General features: G+C 42.1%; 1 protein-coding gene across 1 annotated transcript; it reads left to right on the forward strand.

Annotated features, from left to right (window-relative positions):
- The first annotated feature begins 2895 nt into the window (after window positions 1-2895).
- On the forward strand, window positions 2896-16125 carry tagapb (T cell activation RhoGTPase activating protein b). Its single transcript, XM_015947459.3, has 14 exons — window positions 2896-3041; window positions 4943-5028; window positions 9216-9386; window positions 10726-10896; window positions 12153-12194; window positions 12463-12547; window positions 12660-12713; window positions 12900-12969; window positions 13223-13374; window positions 13469-13630; window positions 13709-13818; window positions 14137-14323; window positions 14555-14636; window positions 14742-16125. The coding sequence occupies exons 1-14, from the start codon at window positions 2967-2969 to the stop codon at window positions 15908-15910; spliced, it is 2616 nt and encodes an 871-aa protein (XP_015802945.3). The 5' UTR covers window positions 2896-2966; the 3' UTR covers window positions 15911-16125.
- The last annotated feature ends 5692 nt before the right edge of the window (window positions 16126-21817 follow it).

Genomic DNA, 21817 nt, shown 5'->3' on the forward strand with positions numbered 1-21817 from the left:
ATTCTCTACATCACAACATGACTTAGATTTGCAGAATTAGCAGATCTGAATCTCTTAGATCAGGGTTCCCTGTCCACAGGTCCAAAGACCAACCTCGGTCTTGCTTGTTATGGTGGAAATTAGCATCGTTGAACTAATTTTAAAGAAAAATGGGTAAACTGCTTACATGTGGGTTAGAAATTCCTTTATCCAGACACAGATACAATTGGATACTACTATGAGGATTTTACTAGGCTTTAGCACATCCCAGATTTGACACCCTCAACGCATCCATGAGTGGAAAAGTCACATGTACACGCGCAGACAGACAAACACTACACCAAAACTAAACAATTGATTCAAGACTCTGAACGTGACCGAGAGGGACCCGAAGGTTCTGGATGCGCAGTCGATGCTGTCTGAATGTTTCCAGCGCAGGTCTTTAGAGACGAGCACTGAGATGTTTAATCAGGCTTTGTGAATGTGTTGCTGGTGATGTAACCTCCTGACAATAGGCCACATTGATGCGTGGAGACACAAAGAAACAGTGTTCCCCTTCATCATCCAAATCAGCTGCAACAACTAAATTGCACCTCCCTTCATGGGCTCTGTGGCCCTCTGACCAGAGGTACACCAACAAAATTCTGCAAAAACATCAAAGGTAGAGGTCAACTTTTCAGCCTGAGTGAAAAAAGAATTTAACAAAAGTTATGACGAAAACCGGGTGGGACCGCCCGCGCAGGTTGAAGCGCTTGAAAATGCAGCCAATTATCAACAACAAACAGCCAAGATGGAAACAGTCAGGGAAACCGAGGCCTCCTGTGAATTGGCTTCACGCTGAGCTTTTGATGATCACCTAGAAACCATTAACTTCCCCAAACAAGACTGGATCGAATCCTCCAGGACCCGAGCCAGTCCGACATGACAACAACAGGGTAGAGGTTGTGTTTGTTTGTTTGTTTGTTTGTTTGATCGTCTCCTGGCTGGAGTTTAAGGCATCGGGTCCAAATGTTTGGGGATCAGGTGAAATGAAAAGTTTTCCCATGAATGGGAACGGGGAAGTTCATCTTTAGCCAGTGTCTCACTGGACTGCAATTCGTGGCAAAAAAAATTGCAAACAGGATTCTTGAGATTTTCAAAAATGTCCTGAAATGTTTGCAGGTTCTTAACTTGAAACACAATATGTCAGCTGTTCCTTTTTTTTTCTCTGAATTAAAACAACCTAAGACATTAGCTCAAAATGGTTGCGTAATTGTTGTGGGAGTCAGGAGTTTGTCTCGAATCTGTCTCAAACCTTTCTCATTTGCTACAAGTAAGTAAAGAATCTTTATGTGGCAACTTGTTAAAGAAGAAAATCACAAAGAATGTCACATAAAACAATTTAAAATGATCAAACCAAGCTAAAAAACAGAAGACTAAAGATGGCTGAACACAAAAAGGTAAAACTATTAAACAGCATAATACAATTGAAAAAAGCACAAAAAGTGTGAGCAAAAGGGAATTCTACAATTTCCTTGAGAAGAAAATATGAGGAAGTGTTTTGGGGGTTGGCAACCAAATTGAAGAAATGAATAAAGAACATATCGAGACACAAAGAAGACGATGTGTGACTTAATTAAATCGAGAACGCCGGCGACCCTGCATGGACATGCGGGGATGGATGGATGCAGTTGAGGTGGCTCGAGCATCTCGTTAGGATGCCTCCTGGAAGCCTTCCTGGTGATTTTTTCCGGGCAAGTCCAACCAGGAGAAGACCTACAGGACGATCCAGGACACGCTGGAGGGACCATGTCTCTCGGCTGACTAAGGAACGCTTTGGGATTCCCTCAGGGGAAGTGGCTCAAGTGGCTGGGGAGAGGAAAGTCTGGGCCTCTCTGCTTAATCTGCTGCCCCAACGACACGATCCCCACAGGAGCGGACAATAATCGTTGGATGGATGGATGGATGGATGGACATTGACATAATTCCAATTTAAATTTGCACAATCTCCATGTTTAACAGGGATACTCCTGCATACATCTGGCTAGAAGACATCTGCAGCATCTCTGCAGGACCATGTTTTACACCAGAGTGTTATTTTTTTTTTACTTTCATAACATCTTCAGACAAATAGTTAGGTTACAGGTTGTAGCTCAAGGTTTTTAAATTTTAATGTGTTTTAGTCAAAATTGTGAATTTACATTATCTCATATTTAACAGCAGATCATTTCTTAATGGGGGTTTTATGTGACTTTAAGAGGTTAATTTTATATTCTATACAATTTTAGCACAGAGCTTTAATGTTCTCTCCAGACTGATTCTTTCTCTTTCAAGTTTAGTTTATGTCTGTAGTTGTGGGCACCATCAGAGAGACAAAACTTCTCGATCGTTGTTTGGTTTGCGTGAGAAGCAGGACAGGAGGTGGGTCTGAGGCTCAACTGTGATTGGTTACGTTTGGTCATGGATTCAAAGCTTTTTTTTTTAGAGAAAATCTGTCAAATATCTTTTTGATAAAAAATCCCACAAGTTTTAAGACTTCCACTCCAGCTGTGGATCCATCTCTGTGCACCTGTTTGAGGACAAGGAGCAGATCTTTGGTATTCTGGTTCAGAACCTCTGACCGCCATTAGCCTGGAAATGGTGACAAGGTGGAGGGCTCTAATTGGACGCATGGCGATCTCATTATGGGAGGAAGTCTTCCAGCTGGAGCGTAACAATCCAGGCTGGGATGGAGACAGGGAGGGAGGATCTAGTCTGTGGGGGTAGCTCGAGGGTCCAGGTCGGGCACAAAGCAGGGCCCCCACAACTCCAGAGTCCTCTCCAGTGTGGCTGCCAGGCCTTCATTGTTCAAACCCTCATTATCACCACTCAGCTGATGCTGTTATTGCAGAGCAAGAGGCGTCACTGTGCATTCACTCTCTTGGCTCAAAGTAGAGCTGCTTCTTCTCTGCGTTAGAAACTTCAGTCCAGGACAGCGGGGGGTTCAGGGCTCGCTCTGAGACGTTAACATGGACTCCTTAGATTATGGAGCAGCAGCCATGAGAAGAGGAAGTTATGATGATGCAGCTGTTTCTCTACATCCTGTGAGTGTGTGACAAACTAAGCTTCATAAAACTTGTTTGGTTTCTGTTTCTGTGCAAAGTGAAGTTATTTAAAAGTCTCTAGTATGGAGAAATATTCAGAAAAATTACTAACAATAAAAAATTTTATGCAAAAAAGAAGCAAGTGTTTTGTTGAACTGAAATTTTGTACTTCAAAAAATAGTTGCATTAATATTCTGAAAGTCATGGTCAATGACGATTAACTGACCCCTCAAATTAATTTCTTCTTGAGTTTTCTAATCCAAATAATCTTCTAAATAGCCACTGGAATAGATTAATCATCATTTTTGATGGTGACACAACAAACTCTCCTTTTATTATCTTATGAAATAAGCTCAAACCTAAACGCCTAACTCAGATCTTTTCAAGTAGATTTCTTTTTGAAGCAATTTAGATTTTATCTGTTGAAACTCTTTGAACAGCCTCAGTTTGGAGAAAAAACTAGTTACCCGCCTGACAAAGGGCTAGTTAAGCTAAGGGCTAGTCACAGCTGTGCTAATTTAAAAAACCTTTTACACCACATTACATTTTCATTGACTTAATCTATTACATTAAATGGTGCATAAGTTGGGGTTGCCACATCTGTGCATTTGGCAGTCGGCATTTGTAATTTGATACCATACGGCAAAGAACAACAACGCTCTGGACAGAATGTTATTCGGCAAAAGAAGCGACCTAGAAGTTATTTCTTGCAGCAAAAAGCCACGCCATCGTTTTTATTTTACTTTAACATTGGGTAAAGATTAGAGGCTAACGTTGTGCTAACAATGCTAACGGTAAATTAGAAAAAAATTCCCAATCTACTTTTTCAGTTACCAACAATTCAATATTACAGTGAAATTTATTTATCTTTTTATCAACTGACTGTGTGACTCGTCATCGCTGGTCATCTGGAATCTAGCGCTGATGCCTAACTGGCAACTGCTGCTCAGAGGGGGCTTGTTTGTTTTGATACATGGACTGCAGTACCCGCATTCGGCTACAGGATGTCATTCTTACTTCATGCAACTTTAAGTTGGAGTACAAATGTAATTTATGCATTTTATGGACCTGAATGCTAACCACCTAATGAAATAAAAGTTTCATATCAATTGGTAGTTGCACCTTATGGCAAGACACAGTTTGTTCTAATTTGATTTAAACTGTAGTTGTTGAGTCTGAAAGTATTTGTCATAGCTCAGATCTTATTTAGTATTTATTTAGGATATTTGTCCCTCAGGTCCCATGTGTCAGGGGTGTGTCCAGGGGGTGGCCTGGGGTAGGGCATGCCACCCTTGGAATCTGATTGGCCACCCCACTGAATTTCCTTCAAATAGACTTGTCCACAAAAAGCTTGGGGCAAAAAAGAAAAAGCAAACCATTGGTGCCACTACCTGGGCCACCCCATTTTAAAAGATCTGGCCATGCCACTGCCATGTGTGATCTTGATTTGTCCCATTAAGAGACAACACACCGTCCAGCTCCGCCACAGCTACAGAGAGAGAGGCTTTGTCTAGCTTCCTAGTTTGTGCTTGTTTTGTTGTGTTTTCCCTCGTCATCAATTTTGCTTCACCTAATTCATGAATCCAGCAATTAGAGCACAAAAGCAGCCGCATGAAAACAATTTTTGTTTTCTGTCAAACGAGTGAGCAGCAGATCATGTGTGTGTTTCAGACTGTCTGGAAAATCAAAACATGGATTAAATAAACACAATCAGCTCTCTAAACACTACGAAGTGTCTTGGAAGCCAGTTTACAGGCTGCACACACACCGTAAAAGGCCCATATCAGCATACGATGATAAAATACACGGGCTCTCACTTCCTGTGGCCTCCCCAGTCAGTTCAAACCCTCTTCGTATCATCGGATGAGGATTGTATTTAACTCCTTCTGTTCTCCTCCCAGCACTTCAGACACTTGGCTCAGAGACGGCGCTCTGCTCCATCGCTCATCTTTGGGAAATCTCTGGGAATGCCGTGGTCTCCCATCAGGTGGGAATTTGTTAACAAACAAGCCCTTGATTATGTGCTTATCTATAAAGAAGTGCTGTTCAACTCTCACTGGGTTCATACCTGCAAGTGATGCTTAAACTCAAAGGGCGGATTTCGAGTGACAAAACAAAGCTTGAGGTTGTGCAAAGGTCAAAGGTCATGCATGATTTTATGAATCCGGGTCACGGCACCAAAATGTTGGGTATTTTTATTTATTTAATCCAGGCGTACCTCGAAGAAAGTCCAAAACACACAAGGGGGGGTTAGAGATAATATTGTTATTAATACCATTTACCAATAAACACAAATAATCAATAATCAGATTTTGCAAAACCGGGAGCGATCAAAGAAACACTCACACAACAGGGAGGTCGGTTTAGTCTCTTGACAACACGGAGCGTGTCAAAAGGTTTTATTCATCAGATGACATGAAACGTACACATTAAAGATGACCACACCCATCCCTTCACACACAGCAAACTTTCCCAGGTTCAGAGAAACACTCCATCTGGACTTCACTAGGGAGCCTTTTGTGATAACAGAATAAGCAGACTTACAAGCTCGACTTTTCCCTCCAGCAGGAGCAAAAACAACACCAGGTGTTTTCCCAGACAAAATCATCATTTATGCATCCAATTATTTACCATTATAAATGTGGATAAGGTTAATGAACTCTGTTTGACAGAATAACACTATTTTTATCCAACACATGCCACCGGTGGATATATAATATAATAGTCAAACAAATTGCTTCTATTGTAGATCAGTATGGGTTGTTTTCAGCCTCCAGCGTGCAGATGGCAGCACAAGCTGAAAGTCACACTTCAGAAACACACTGAAGAAACTCTTCCTCTGGCCCTGATCTCGGCACGTGTTGCAGCTGTTTTAGTTCAACTTCGCAGCCTACAGATGTCCTGGAGGGGATTTACATCCTCCGGTTTCACTCTAAACACAAACGCAGATGGCTAGCCAGACTTATTAATTTAGTCCTCCCAAAATGCTTTTTGAGGACTGTATTTACACTTTCTTGAACAGTTTTCAGCCCATTTTTCACATTTTTGACCTTTGAAATATTAAAATCTGTTAAACTTTTAATGTTCTCACGTTTATTATTTGTCTGATATCATAAAATTTCTTAAATCTTGATTTGATTTTGTGTCTTTTTACCCTTTGTTTCAGTAGAGGTACAAGAAATTTGATAAAATCAAAACATTAAAAATGATTTGCGTTTCCCTTCCAGACAGGTACTGTATTTCTAAATCTTAGTCAGAAACAATGGCGGGCTTTGACTTAAAGCCTATATTTTGGCCCACGTGTTAGTTTTGCCCGTTGGGTTTTGCACTTAGACGTCTGAAACGCTCAGACATGTGGGCCGTGAATGGGCTGGCCCCCATGCTTATCTAAGATTTAACCTTTTAAAGACGTCGTCACTGTTTGGTGCTGAAAGACCACTACGAGGAGGTGGAGGAGTCCTTCAGAAGCAAAAAAATGTCAGAAACATCCCACCTTCACTCACTCACACAAACACACACACACACACACACGCGCGCGCACACACACACACACACACGTGCACACACACCACTCAAAGATCAAACACTTGCATCATCATCAGCAGCATCATGTGGGCGTGGCGTTGTGGGTGCTAGTTTCACTAGAGTGGGATCGGCTCTGACGACAAACACACTCGCCGCAGATGAAGTCAAAGAAAAAACCAACAAACACATTTTATAAAATTGTTATTATAAAGAGAATTTGGTCTATTATAAATCTCCTGCATACTTTAAAGGTGAATCAGAGACTTTAACTTGGCAAAACTTGCATGAATATTTTTCTCTTGATGCTGATTCCTCTGATCCAGAAAACAAGTGTTTATGAAAAGATACAAGTTCATGCTTATTTGCAGATTTTTTTATGTTTACGTGAAAGAAAACGGTATAATTTAGGTTTTCTGTTTGCCCACTACTCAAACTAATAATTTAAACAGTTTCAAAACAAGCTGGATGTTATTATTTATGTAAAACTAATAACTACTAAAAGGTTTGTTGTTTAAATTGTCAGTGAACCTCTCTCAGGCTGTTATTTGTAAGGGTTGGAGCTGCCATTGTGGGCCACAGAGAGGTGGCAGAGAAAGCACCTTGACTCATACAATTTGAATTTTTGTCTCCGGCAGTGGGAGGAGTGTTGACCAAAACAGGTTTCATAATCACTTCACACAAACTCTTACTTGTTTGGGGCACAAATGCGGTGACAGGAGTGTGAATATATATAAAAAAACATTCTACTGTCATGATTGTTAGTTAAAATGTTTTTGTGGAACATTAGATATAATTTTGAACGTCTTTGTATTAGTCATGCCTCTGATGTAGTATGTTTTAATTTCATATGTGATGATAAATATTCATAATCAGGTTTTTTTCATAATCCTAAGTCATTTTGTGAAAAGTTTTATTTTCACCAGCCTGGTTTTAGTCGGATTAAGAGGGAAAATCTTTTTTTTTCTTTAAGAATCGAACGTGTCTGGCAGTTAAAGATGTGGGACACTGAACACCCATGTTTAAATGATCATTTCTGATTATAATCAGTCACTCTGAGTTTTTCATGCAGGCTGAACATGAAAATAGTCTCCTACATCTCTCTCCTGCATTAGCTTCTGATAGAAAATAGACGAAGAAACTCTAGGATTTGAAAAGCCTGATAGATCTACGTCATACTGTCACTTAACTGCTGCTCCTCCACATCAAGAGGAGCCAGTTGAGGTGGTTTGGGCATCTGATTAGGATGCTTCCTGGACGCCTCCTTTGTGAGGTTCTTCGGGCACGTCCAACCGGCGGGGGACCTAAAGGGACATGTTGGAGAGACTATGTCTCTAGCCTGGTCAGAGAATGCCTCGGGGTTACCCTGGAAGAGCTGGCCCAAGTGGCTGGGGAGAGTGAAGTCTGGGCCTCCCGACTTAAACCTGGGGCACACAGAAGACAGATGCACCGCGGAAGCTCTGAGGTTTTGGAAAGTTGCTGCATGCTTGCTTAATATGCAGTTTGCTGGGTTCCTTATATAGGAAACTTTTTTTCTGATTGGCTTAATGAACTGACCTTTATTGGAATGTTTTATTATGTGAAGTACCTTGAGACGACTCTTGTTGAGATTTGCCGCTGTATAAATAAACTTGAATTGAATTGAATCAAATGGTCACACAGGAAGTGCCGCTAAAAGCTTCTTGGAAAGTTGCGTGATAATCACATCATCAAGCAAGACTGGAGATCAGGAAGTGGAAAGTGACACATTTGTTTTCACACGATCACACGTCCAGGAATCATCAGAGAACGTCCTGACTAGTAGAAGCTAACCGTTAGCATTACCAACCCCACCACACAGCAGAACTCCCCCAGGCTTGTGTTATTTGTGAAGATAAAACATCCACGTTGCCAGTAAGTGGTAGAGTCGTGTTTCTGTTATCCAATTTGAGGCGAGATGCCCAAATATCAGGCAACAAGACTCCAAATCCTGCTGCAGCAGACTTGTCCATGCTGGAACAGCCCTTCTGGCAATCATTCCTACCAGAGACCACTGCAAATGTATTGATGAAATGAGTTTCCCACACCTTTAAAAACATCTACTTGTTGCTCAGTTCATCAGACTAATTATAGCCCAAGTACCACATGGTCTGTTTGTTTATGAAATGTTGCTTTTAAGACAATAAAATGATAAACAATGCAGCTAAAGGTGGAACGATGCTAAGAATTAGCTCTTTAAGGGTATTACAAACACATCTGACAGACACGTCAAACAGCAAAAAGCTATGCTGAAGATGTATGTCGTTTTTCCACAACAAAATATGGTTGCTAGTCTTTATTTCGTTCAAGGCTAAATTAAGCTTAAATGTATTAAGTCAGTCTTTCAATGTGTAAAAAAGAAAAAAAAAACATTTTTACCTTTGAGTTATTTTCATAAAACGGAACGTTTTCTCTCATTGTTATGTTAACTTTACTGTTTTATACGATTTACAGAATTTATTCAAATCAAAAACTTTTATTTTTACCAAACAGTATTATCCAGTGTGATTTTAAAAATGTTATTCTATTTATGACTTAATAAACAATTCCCAGATTGTAAAGGACATAACAGTGATTTATAATGATGTTGGGAACGGGCTGTCCTATCCACCAGTTTTCCTTTGTTTCTCTAAGGGAGGAGACTCCATGCCACGTGTCTGTAGAACAGAGTCCATTTGTCCTCGGTTTGACCAGCGAACACGGAGACCTGCTGCTGGACGAGTGCGTCCAGGTCACAGAGGGCGCCAAGACCAGAGAACGACACCTGTTCCTCTTCAGCGACGTCCTCATCTTCACTAAACTCAAGTAAGACATCCTCACTCTCCTAGAAGTTGTTTCATTTTACTTCAACGTTTTAAATTAAACAAAAACTGGAACCAAACTGAGTTATTTTTTTCAACGTGCTGTGGTTTTAAGTAACTTTCTGGTCAAAATGCCAGATGTTAATGAGGTCTGTGCTGCAGTGTGAAAAGGGAAGTAAAAACAAGCCGTGTATTTTTGAACTGCACGTTTGGACTGCTGGGGAATCTCCCAGGGCTGGAGGCTGTTTGTTTAGCAACAATGATTTTTATAGAAAAAGAAAGCGGGGTGATTCCCTAAAAAGAGATGTTTGATTAGGGGGACTTTTCTGCGTTCCCTTAATACTTAAACTGAAAAACCAACAAGTTATTTAAACACATTAGAATGAAGGCGTTGTCCTAAAAACAAGCCTTGAATTAGGAATTTGTTGTTGTCATGAATGGATTTTAGGAGAAAAAAAAACCTTTTTCCAACATGAGACACAAATCCAGGGTTCGCGGGTGTTCCTAGACTTCCATCACCAGACGCCCTCTGGCTGACCCAACCTGGATTCAGAATCAGATTTTGGGTCCAAACACATCAAGGACCGTCCTTCTTGATCCATAAATGTGGGGCTTTTCTGCAGCTTCACTGTGGTTGTTTTCAACAGTTTGTTTGTTCCAAGTAGAGACCGGCCTGGAAACCCCCAGCAGACCACCTTTATTGGCGACCTTTCCACCCATTTTCTGAGCTGGTGTCCACCAACCAGAGCGCCGTCTGCTCTGTGCAGATAAGTGACATTGTGGCATTTTAGGTTGGAATCAGCAGCTCCAATCTTAAAGTGAGGCTAGCAAACCAGTTGGGAGCAGCCCTGATCCTCTTCCTAGATGGCATCAGAACCTGGCCATGGTGCCGTCTGAAGCTTTAGCGCTCACATGCTGGATTAGATCAGTGGAAGGTTTAAAGTTACGAGTGGGAGGAAAGTCTCAGTCATCTCTGTACCACGACCTGCCCACTGTTCCTGTAGGTAAGCTCAAATGGTACAGCTACAGTAAACGTGTGTGTCAGCACAGCAGCGCCCTTTACCTCCACGCTTATGTCCGGAGGCGTTACTCATTTTTCTGTTTGATTTTTGCTAAAGTTTGTTGTGGAAACCCTGGCTCTCCAGTCATGTGAGGATAGCTTTTACTCACGTTATGTGGGAAATCTTTTTGTTGCGTAAAATTTTGAGGAAAGCTAAAAAAGATCCAGAGATTTTCATTCAGTTTTCCGACACACTCGTCTCATGTTGATCCGGAGAGAACTGAAACCTAAAAGAAATCAAAGTTAAACGTGATAATTTTGTGGTTCTCTTCCCTTGAAACAGGTCAACGGCCAGCTACCGGCTGAAACACAGAGTCAACCTGGAGGATGTCTGGCTGTACGGCTTTGAGGAAGAGCAGCAGGAGGATGAGGAGGGCGTGAGTGGGAATGTCGTGGATCTCAGGCTGACTCTCGTCCTGGCTTGGGACGTCACAGTTTGCCTCGTGTGTTTTTGGTGAGTGTCTCCCAGGATCTACTGACAGATCGGCACATAAACCCTTGATTCTATCAAAATCGCATGTTTATCTGAGTCACTGTGAGAATCTGCACATGATCATTACTCATCCTAATCATTCTTCACCCTGGACAGGTCCTCTGTCCATCACAGGGACACACAAAGACAAATTCAGCCCAACCAAGAACCAACCAATCAGAGCGAACAGATTCTAGCTATTGAGATACAATTAGACATGGCAGTCGCCTTGGGTCGCCTCCGACCAAAACTTAAAGTCTACTTTAAAGGATCGGTACACGGCTGTGAGGTTTGTTTCACGTTAAAACCCTCATTGCACACACCAAATCGAGCATTTGCGAGAAAACCTGTCAAAATAAAAGTCTCTTGATTATCAATTTATCAGTTGAAGCTCATGAAAGCCTTGTAGTGAATACGTGCTCGTGTAGTAAATGATCATATGATCTGTGACCTTCAGGAGAAAGGAGGAAGTAGGAAAGCGAAAGCCATTCCTGCAGCATCATAAGACAACAACTCCAGCAAAAGGGGAAGTTGGGATGCTGCCGCTAAAACCAACCTTTCACGTGAAGGGATTATCAGCTGACTTTAATTAGAAATGCTGCCTTTTACTGTAAAAGCAGCGAGCAGGAGAAAGCTACAGAAAAAGGACTGAAAGCCGTTTGGCACCAGATGACAAATGCCTAATCTGAGTTTTTCACTGACTCCTACGTTTCTCACAAATGCTTTAAAATCAGACATCGGGGCTGTTTTTCAACCAATATTGCATTCCAAGAAGCTGATCAGTCCCCAAGTGAGTTGTTTTGTTTGAAAACGAGACACCCCTTTACTCAGTGGACCCTGGTAATGATTCACTGTGTGAAAATTTCATTTCTCCGCGCTGAGACGAAGTCATCTGAGGCCTTCCAGAGACATCTGATGGTTTCCCTTTGCTCTGGCACGATATCGGGCTAATGAAGGTGAAGCCTTCCAGGTGTAGGCGACGTGTGTCGTTCCTGTTTCCACTGTCGGACGCGAAGCCGCAGCAGAGCTTTGGTCTATAAGGAAGTGGAAGGAGTCTGGTCGGGGCACGCCGTGACGCTGCTTCCTGTTCCCATGACTGTGACGCCCTTTCCACCAGAGTTGTTAAAAGAGGCAGTGGTTGCGCACATCGTCTCATTCCACCCACTGTCATCTCACAGAGCCGGTCTGACTCTCTCTGTGGATTAGTAACTCGTGCCATGCTGTTATTTCGCCCACAGCTCTCCTGACGGGAAAGAACGCTGGCTAGAGACTCTTCACAGGTAAGAGTGAGATGTTTACATTTAAAACTATGATTTATTCTTGCTTAAACCTGAGCTCTCTGGATGTTAGACTGATTGACAAATTCTGGTCTGTAAAACTTCAGGAAATCAGTTTATTTTTTAATGATTTCAGAAAAATTGAGGGAAATAAAAACCAAACAGAAACAAAATATACTCGTTTCAATTACTTAAAAGTCAATTAACAAACTTTTAAAGTACAACATGAATGAGAAGTCGTCTGAAACGGTGCGTTTTGGTCCAATTACAGTAAAATTAAAAGGGCCAAAGTGAGGACCAGTTGCATTTCTCCCCCTCCAGACGTCCTCATGAAGGTGTTGAGTGGCAGCATCACAGTAAGTCTCGCTCCGTCCTCGCTGCCACATGCAACTGAAACTCGAAATGTTTCAGAAGACTCGTTACTCAATAACGTTTCTAACAGTTTTATTTTTCTTCACCTTTTTTTAGAATAAAACTCCAACAGGAGGTGGCATGGAGCAACTGATTGTGCTTCCTCTTGAGGTGAGTAAAATCTGACTTTCTTATAGCTGCTAACGTTCTGCTCACTCAACACTCCCTAACTTTGCGTGGTGTGTGGTGCTGACTGGTCAAATAAAAAGACACGCCCCTTCTTCTTCTGCTTTTGTCCTCATGTTCCTCTTGTAAGCTCATCATCACATCTGTTTTTTTCTGATGTTTTGTTGCCAGGGCGATGCAAAGGTCCCAGCTTTGATGAAGCAGCTGAACAACCCAGAGGAGAGCCAGACACAAGCCACTGGTGAGTTTAGAGTAACTCTGGTTTTTGCACCAAGTCTCTTTCTGCGGCAGTTTTGCCGATGGGAGGAGGCTTTTTTTTTTTGGGTTTGACGAAAGATCAACCACAAACACACACCGAAAAAGAAATCTGATTAGAGAACAAGTGACGATAACAACCAGTTGTACCGCTTGTTTTGAGTCGTGCACGTCCTTTATTGTTGCTCATGTCACTTGTTCAAAAACAATAATGGATCTTGTGCTTTTTCTGTTGTCAGAGACCAAGTGGAACGTGGTGAGGAAGATAAAGTTCAGAAAAGGTTCCACCAACAAAATATGCCAATCTGACAAAGACACCAGGACTCAGCTGTTTGGACAGCCACTCTGCAAGATCTGCACAGATGACCATTCTCTCCCCAAACCCATCACCGTAAGTTGGATTTTGTAATATACTATAAAATGCACGATTGTTGTGCCTTCCTGAATAACAAACATGTTTAATAACCGATCTCCTGTTCCTCCAGGATCTGCTGGTGCTGCTGAGGAAGCACGGCCCATCCACAGAGGGCGTGTTTCGGAAGCCGTGCAACAGCAGGCTGATGAAGAACATCAGAGAGCAGCTCGACAGTGGCTCGGAGGTGGACTTTGATGGTCAGCCGGTCAATCTGCTTGTCGGACTCCTCAAAGTAAGTTTATTTACCTCTGTTGGATAAAAACGAACCTTTTATGACTGCATTTCTAAAAATACGTCTTCTTCTTTGTAGTGTTTTCTGAAGGAGCTTCCTGGGAGCCTGTTGAGGTCTGAACTCTACAACAGGTGGATAATGGCTCTTGAGCATGAAGACTCCCAACAGAGAGTTCTTGAAATCACAAAGTAAGCAATAGAAAGCAGCTAATGGACATTTTCAGTCCTGTTTTACGGAATATGTGGTATTTTAATGTGAAACTACATCTAAATGTCTTCTCATAAATGGTTAATGTGGTTTGGAACAAGCTTGTATTTTATTGACAATTTTTTTGGGAGTTTTGCAAAAAAAAATTCTTAATGTGCTCCATCTGTCAACCAAACCCAAACGACTTCTCCTTTTCAGTCTGTCATGAGTTTGAAAATGGGAAAAAAAAACTTTAATCACTTAAAGAGCGCCAAGCTAACCTTCTTCCTGTTTCTCTTCTTCCTTCCCGTTTTGTTCAGCGTGGTCGATGATCTCCCGGGGCTCAACAAGCTCCTCCTGCAGCACCTAATCTGCGTCTTGCATCACATCCTGGAGAGATCGGACATAAACAAGATGGACGCGTCCAACCTGGCGGTGTGCATCGGCCCCACGCTGCTGCAGCTGGATGACACCCCGCTGGACGGGCAGAGGGAGAAGATGCAGAAGGTAGCGTGTCTTGATGTGAATGTGCTTCCTCACTTTTGGTGCTTTGAAGCTTTGTGGTTCACAGTGCAGAAAACCTCAAGAGGTTTCACAAGTCATATCACACTTGCACAGATGCTAAGCATCAGGACCGTAGAGCTAATAAAAGAAAAACAAATGGTGGAAACCAGATGAACTGTATTCTACCTGGATTACTTCAAATATTTATGTTTTTCCTGTTGCTATGTTCGGCAGGTCACAGAGCTAACTCAGTTCTTAATCGAGAATTTTCAGATTCTTGGGGAAAATGTTCCAAGCTTGCTGGATACAGATGAAGGTGAGTTGAAAAGTGCCTCAAGTCTTTGTTGGTGTCTTGATTTAGGAACCAGAATGACTGAACATTTGATAAAGAGAATCTAATCGTATCTTTTTCATCATGCAGACTCGTTGTCTTCAGTGCACCATGACTCTGCATATGACAGCACTGATCCAGAGGTGGATGGAGAGGCAGGAGAGAAGATCAGGTCCACACATGGCGACCGTGGCTCATCTTCCTCGTATTCCTCCCTCAGCCCCAGCACAACCACCTCGTCATGGCAATCCGCCGCCGCCTTCAACACGAAGGCTCCTTTCAGCCGCCGCTGCTCTGAGCCCATCATCTTCCTCTCCCCGGATCTCAGTAACTTGTTTAACCACTCCAGGAGCAACGACGACTGCTCCAAGGAGAGGGGGGAGTTTGAGGAGCAGCCTCTAAAAAAGCAGATCTCCGACGACTCCTTCTTGCTTAAAAGTCGAGGCGGAGAGCGCTCGGTTCTGTCATTTCCAAAGCTGAACAGCACCTCCAACATGGACCCGCTACCTTACGTGGGCAAGGACTGCTCGAGCTCTTCCCTGGAGAGCACGACCTCCAACCAGTCGGAGAGCTCCGTCTTCACCAGCTCTCCAATGGGATCGCCGGGATGCATCAAGAAAGCAAACATGGACAAACCCCCTTCAGTGGCATTCAACGCCAAGGAGGACAGCCCCAGGAAAATTCCTGAAGAGAAGAGACGGTCACAGTCCATGAGAGTAGCCAGCAAAGTCCTGATGAGGACCAGGAGCTTGGCGTCCTTCAGCAGGAGCAGCCTGAAGAAAGACTCTCAGAAGGAAAACTCCTTCCCATGCGAAACTCTTCAGGAAGACTCACAAAGTGATGCGGAGCCATCAACAGAGCACAAACCCCGCCCTCTGTCAGCCATTGAGGTGTTCAGGCAGGTGGACAGCAGGCTGCCTTGTAGACCTCCATCGTACGAGCAGGCGGTGCAGAACGGGAGCTTCCCTCCACACTATAGAGCAATGACCGTACAGGATGCCATGACGCTGGAGAGTAGGTCCCGGCCATCCTCTGTGAATTACGACTTTCCAGCCACCTCTTTAGTGAGAGACTACCCAAACCAGCCGGTCTGCTTCCCTCATACAGAGCCGGAAAACGTCGTTGTCAAGCGACGGCAGCCTTTTCGGCAGAGAGCCATGTCTGAGTCCGTCTCCGTGGACCATCACGAGGTCGTGTCTCGGAGATGCAGCCAGCCCGTGTTCGAGGAATTCTCCTACGCCAAGGAGTCTTACGTCTGACTCACTTCTGGGATGTTAGCTGCTGAAAACAATTCTCCAAAGAGGGGAAGATCCAGGGAAGCTAAAAGGGACAATTCAAGCCCGGAAGTTTGACTGTACACAGTTTTGTTTTTATGATTTTTCAGTCATGTTTAGACTGTGTGATTGCACATTACACAAATATTACATTATATGTAGTTACCATGATAGATATTTAGTCTATCACAGTGAAGCTATGGACACACAGTTGACTGTGGATGGAATATGCTAGAGGTCTTGCAGCCAGTGTAATTTGTACAGTACACCATGAGCACACTGTTTATTTGTGTGTCTTCTTTCCTTTTTGCTCTTCGTAAACACACTTCACTTTTCACAACCTTCTTTTTCCACTACACTAAAGCACTTTTATCTGGTTTTACTATGCTTTTCTTATTTTTGTGCTAAAAATTGTAAATTGATAAAGATGTATTTGTTAAGATTTCTATACGTTTTGAAATGAAGTCCCTAGATGACCACGTAAAATAACAAAAGACAAATAAAAGATATCCAAAAGAAATTCCTTGATTGTGATTTTTTTAAATATAATCTTACATCTCTCCTTTGCTAATTATTAATGAATGACAAAAAGAGTTGCAGAGAGCTTGACTTCCTTTCGCTGGATGTGTTGCATAACAGACTCTGCAGACCTCGTTTAGGGTACAGCGTGTTCCTGCACAAGCGGCGTGCTAAAGCAAGAGAAACCAGACGCTGTCACATGAACGCAGTTGGTTTTTCTCCGAATTGCTGTTCCTCTTGTCATGATGCCACCACTTCTTCCTTCCTTTCTTAAACAGTTTTCACTCAATTTCCTTCCTCAACAAATTGATTCATTTCTTTGCAAAACTGCAGCAGATTGAGAGAAAAATAATTATTTTTTGACAACTGTTTCATGAAACAGAGACTAAACCTGTGATGAAGTTTCAGAAAGGGAGATTTTGCAATAAGATGGTAACATTCCGCGGCTTCATGCACCTTTATTTAGAATCTCACCTTCTGCATCTCATGATTGTCGTTTGACACTTTTGACACACTCGAAAATTCAAAGAAAAAAACTGTAGACAGCATTTTCATTTTTTGCCTTACAAGTTTCATTCAGCAGTGTCTCAGTCGATAGAAGCTGCACTTTCATCTTACCTCCTCAAAAAGAAACTGTCAACATTTAAACGTGAAGTTTCTGAAGCCTGCTGCAGCTCATATCTGTGCATCTAGATATGTCTTTGCAGGTTTGTTGCACGTTGGTTACATTTCACACAGTCTGCAATCATTAACTCTGGGATAAAGATGATTTATATGATGTCACTTATTAACATGAGAGCATGCACATCTCAAATCTTAGTCAGGGCCTTTCTCTGTGCAGTTTGCATCTTCTCCTTTTACACATTTGGGAGTAATAAAACATGCACGCTAGCATAAATAATTCTTCTAAATTGACTTTAATTGTGGGAATGTGTTCACAGATCAACTGCTTGATTACCCCAACATTGCATAAAACCAAAGGCACGATTATTTCTGTTTTAGCATGAAAGGCACAAAACTCCCCATCAATTTGTTAACACTGTTGGGGGGAGGGGGGCGGACAACACTGATTGGCATCGGGGTGGAGTCATTGGTTGCTCCAGAGAGTTCTGCCTTGCTGCCTGCAGCATTTTCTGGGCCTCTTCTTTTAGGAGTCTGACAAAAAGCCACCGACTGCGCAGAATGTTGACCATCGCTAGCATGTCCTCCCTTGTTGTGCTGTGTTAGCAACAGACCACCTTGCACTTATTCTCGAACTATGTTGTTATCCTTTGTGAGCAGATTCTGATTGGTTTAGGGTTAGATTTGCAGAAAGAAGTCAACCAATTGCAAGGCTCGACCAATTAGAGTTACTGTTTTTGGAGTGTGACTAGATTTCCTGTTACCGAATGATCACTGCGACTGGTGTTTTGCAAAAAGCAGCAAAAAGTGATTCATAATCAATGATGATGGCTCTGTAGGGGTGCTGCTTCTAATGTCCAAATCTGTGAGTGTAGTGCTGACTTTTATGGAGTAAGCTCTTCAGAAATGTTAGGTGGCTGTGAACCGTGTGTGTGTGTGTGTGTGTGTGTTGGGGGGGATTTGAGTGTCGAGTTTTGTCTGTTCTGCCAAATATGAGAGCGGGTGGTCAGCCCACTTGGGTAAGTGGCCACCAGGGCAGTGCCATAATGCTGATTGGATAACAGCTTGCTGCTGATGGTTAATAAACCATTATCTCAAGAATACATGATGAAGCGTGGTGTGCTAGTAAAATCACTGTGAGATTAACCTGATCCTATAGCCTGGTCTGTGTCTGAACCTCCACCAGAGGGAAAAAGTGTAGTGAATACCTTTATTAACAAAAGTTCATTATTATGCATTAATAAACATGGGATCCCGTTAGTAACATTTCTGACATTGCTAACTATCACACGTCCGGTTAGAACACAGGTCCGGGGGGATGGGGATGGGGTCTGCTTAGTAATGAATCACTTAATATAAACATTAGTATTAAGCAGTTAGTAATACTTTATTTAATAGTTTATTAAAGCTTAATAATGCACTAAGTCAAGTTAATAAATGGACATTTTTGTGTTGCCAACTTTCTAAACAGATTAAAGTAATCCAAGGTAGTCATAACAAGTCTATAAACAACAATGCATTCTGGATAAAACAGGACAATGTACTGTCAAATATAGGTTAAGCCAAAAGATTTACCTGCCATGTTGTATTTTTCACTGCTAGAGTCAGAGCATCCCGGATGTGTATTTCTACTGTTTTTCATTCATTAACATGTAGGTAGCGGGGCTTAATACACACTGCAGCCAGCCACTAGAGGGAGCTTGTTTTGTTTTGGTCTTCAGTTTAACATACAATAAATTATTCCTGCATAAAATCTTTTCATTGTGAGCCACCCGAGACGTCCAGCGTGCGTCCAGCTCGTTATGTAATGCATCACTAATGAGAATTGGCTGCTACAGTGGCAAGCCAAGCTCTTTTAATGGCGTGTGTCTGTGCGACACACATAAAGGGAGATAAAATCTCAGCTTTACAGATGTCTCATTTGAGTGGATTGTCTTTAATTATTTATGAAAATCCTAAAATTCACACGATGTGGTTCCATCAGGAAATCATTTGCATTTGCCATCACTTTCACAAAGTTGTCACCTCCATCCCCCATCAGATACAGACCGGTGTCCTACTTTTCTCTGACACTTTCCTACTTCTATTGTTCGTCTGAGAACACTCTTGGTGGTTTGGCACTGCTTCGAGTTGAGTTTCGTGTTTTTACTAAACACCCCTTTGCTGGCCAAAGCTTAGTGTTGGCAGAGAGCAAAGCTAATCTGTTTTCATGTGTGCACTTAAGCTTTGATTATACACCCCCCTAAGCTTACAAAAGCATGTCAAACCTGCACAAAAAAAACAAAAACAAAAAAAAACGCAAAGAATCTTTACATCAAAGACTCTTACCTCTTACAGGTAACACTGGCTCTTGCATTACATGGATGACTTTTCAACTTTTGGCTTCTCTTGCAGGAAGTGGTATTTGCATCAAAAGGTTATGCTCAGAACGTCTATGGTGTTCTTTTTGTAAGGTGCCAGTTAGTTACATTATTTTCTGAAGTTACTGGTGCCTAATGCATTTTCAAGTTTGGTTGAAACTACCTATTTTCATGTTTTTGGTGAGACATCTGCTCTGCACTTCTGTTATTCATCATGGAAGAAATTTTGGGTCTTCAACAGAAAAAAAAGAGAAGAAGAAACTGAAGTGGCAGATGACTACTTTTAACCGGACAGAAAATTAAACACTGAGTTTTCTTGCAAAGTGGATTTATTAAAGTAACAGTTGGCAACTGTTAGCAAGTGAGCCAACTGATACTAAAATATACTATGAAGTGAAAAGGTCCACATGACCAAAAATAGCATTACTTACAAGTCCAGAAGCAGCAAAGCCAGGTCACCATCAGTTTGAGATTTCGTAGCCTCCTTTAGCTCCCTCAAACTAGTGTTCACTCTAGTTTTAGCATTAGCTTCATCTCCAAAACCATTATCCTCTTACTCATACTTCTAAGCTCCACCATGATGCTAACAGAAAAGCAAATGACTTATTTTTCTTCTTCTTGTGCTTTTCCTTGAAATATAAAAGCTAATCGCTAGCACTACAGCTAACAGCCGTAAAACAGGCAAATAACACCTCGTATAGAGCACCTACCCGCTCCACAAAAGTTCAGTATATGGTCAGCTTTAGTTTGAAGTTTTAAAAATGATTTAGTGTTCCTTTAAGGGATCATCCCTCATGTTTGTGATGAACAGCTGTACCTTCTCCACTTTGGAGCAAATCTACATCTTTTGATGCCCGAAAAAAAAGCAACAGAAGACTCATCACACCTTGGTCATTGCATCTTCCAGCTGTTGCCATCAGACAAAGATCTAAAGCTATGAAAACCAGAATAAACCATGACCCTAAATTCCAAATTCCTTCTGTTCTATTTTATGATTCCTATCATACACTGAGACGATGACACCTTCTAACTTTGTTGTTATTTGGAAAGGGTGATGATGACATCTGATTAATTAATGTATTGATTGGCAATCTAACCTGGACTACCAGCAATAAAATCTGTGAGACAGTTAACATTATCAGGGAGAGTACCCAAGAGAGTTTATTATTAGAGTTCATTAGAATCAGTAGTGGATTTAAAAGGAAGTGATACACCATCTCTCTGGAGACGGTTCCTACAGCTGTTACCACAGCAACCATTTTTCTAAACAATCTGTGCAAAACAGATACTGGTCGGTACCAAACTGTGGCTAAAATTATTTCCAAATGAAGAGTTCTCAAAGCCACGGTCCACTGGCGCTCCAGTGGATTAGGTTTAATTTATCAAGGAGGCGTTTTTGTGTAAGATTGGGGGATTATTCTTCCATCACTGCTGATCTGCCTTGGGGAGTGCCCCAAGGTTCTATTTTAGCCTCGCTGTTATTTTCATTCTATCTTCTGCTTTTGGAGAACCTATTTCACAACAATGAAACATTCCATCTATATGCGAACGACTGCCAGGTTGTTTTTCCAATTAGGTGTTGTGAGGCTCCATCCAGCCCTTATTGGACTGCCTGTAGGGCATCAAGTCATGGATGGCTCAGAATTACCTGTGTTTTAACCAAAATGAGACTAAAGTAATTCTGTTTAGTCCACAGAATCCAACCCCAGGTTCATGGGGTTGATTTCTCTACATTGGTGCCATAGCTGAAGGTGGGCAGACGATGAAGACAGATGTGGAGTTGAGACCAAATTCTCAGGAGAATGGAACGGTGAGATCTTGTTATATTTATTTTAGGAGGATAGCGAGGATTAAGCCATTTCTATCATGTAAGCATTTGGTGATGATGATCGTCGCCTTTACCTCCAGGTTGGATTATTATGTGGGGATTATGTAAGTTTCAATAGTTCGCCTCAAGGCAATCCAGACCTCTGCAGCCGACTGAACTCTGTTGCTGACTGGGCCCAAGAAGTCTGATTGTATTACACCAGTACAAGTTATATTGGCTTTCTGTTTCTTATTGAATTACTTTTAAGGTACTTTTAATGATCTTTAAGTTGTTAAATGGAGGGGAACCTTGATACTTGTCAGATGTCATTCACCCGTGCGTCATCGTGCGTTCCCTTCGGTCAGCGGACCAGGGACAATTGTGCCCACATATGGACTGAACTCATGTGGAAGCCGTGCCTTCACAGTGCTGGGACCAAGGCTCTGGAATGAGCTGCTGGCCAACGTGAAGCAGGTCCAGTCACTTGGCAGTTTTAAGAGCCGGTTAAAAACATATTTGTTTTTTCTGGCTTTTGGACATAGAGGCCAGGGTTAGGTGGGCGACTTTGGTTTGTCTTTATCCGAC

The sequence above is a fragment of the Nothobranchius furzeri genome, chromosome 2 (assembly GCF_043380555.1).
Source record: "Nothobranchius furzeri strain GRZ-AD chromosome 2, NfurGRZ-RIMD1, whole genome shotgun sequence".
NCBI classification, from domain to species: domain Eukaryota; kingdom Metazoa; phylum Chordata; class Actinopteri; order Cyprinodontiformes; family Nothobranchiidae; genus Nothobranchius; species Nothobranchius furzeri.

Bases quoted from the DNA above. Each gene is read 5' to 3' on its own strand.
- tagapb (XM_015947459.3), top strand. From the start codon at position 2,967: ATGGACTCCTTAGATTATGGAGCAGCAGCCATGAGAAGAGGAAGTTAT. The intron at 5,029-9,215 runs GTGGGAATTTGT...TGTTTCTCTAAG, and splicing joins ATGCCGTGGTCTCCCATCAG to GGAGGAGACTCCATGCCACG. The intron at 12,970-13,222 runs GTGAGTTTAGAG...TTCTGTTGTCAG, and splicing joins GAGCCAGACACAAGCCACTG to AGACCAAGTGGAACGTGGTG.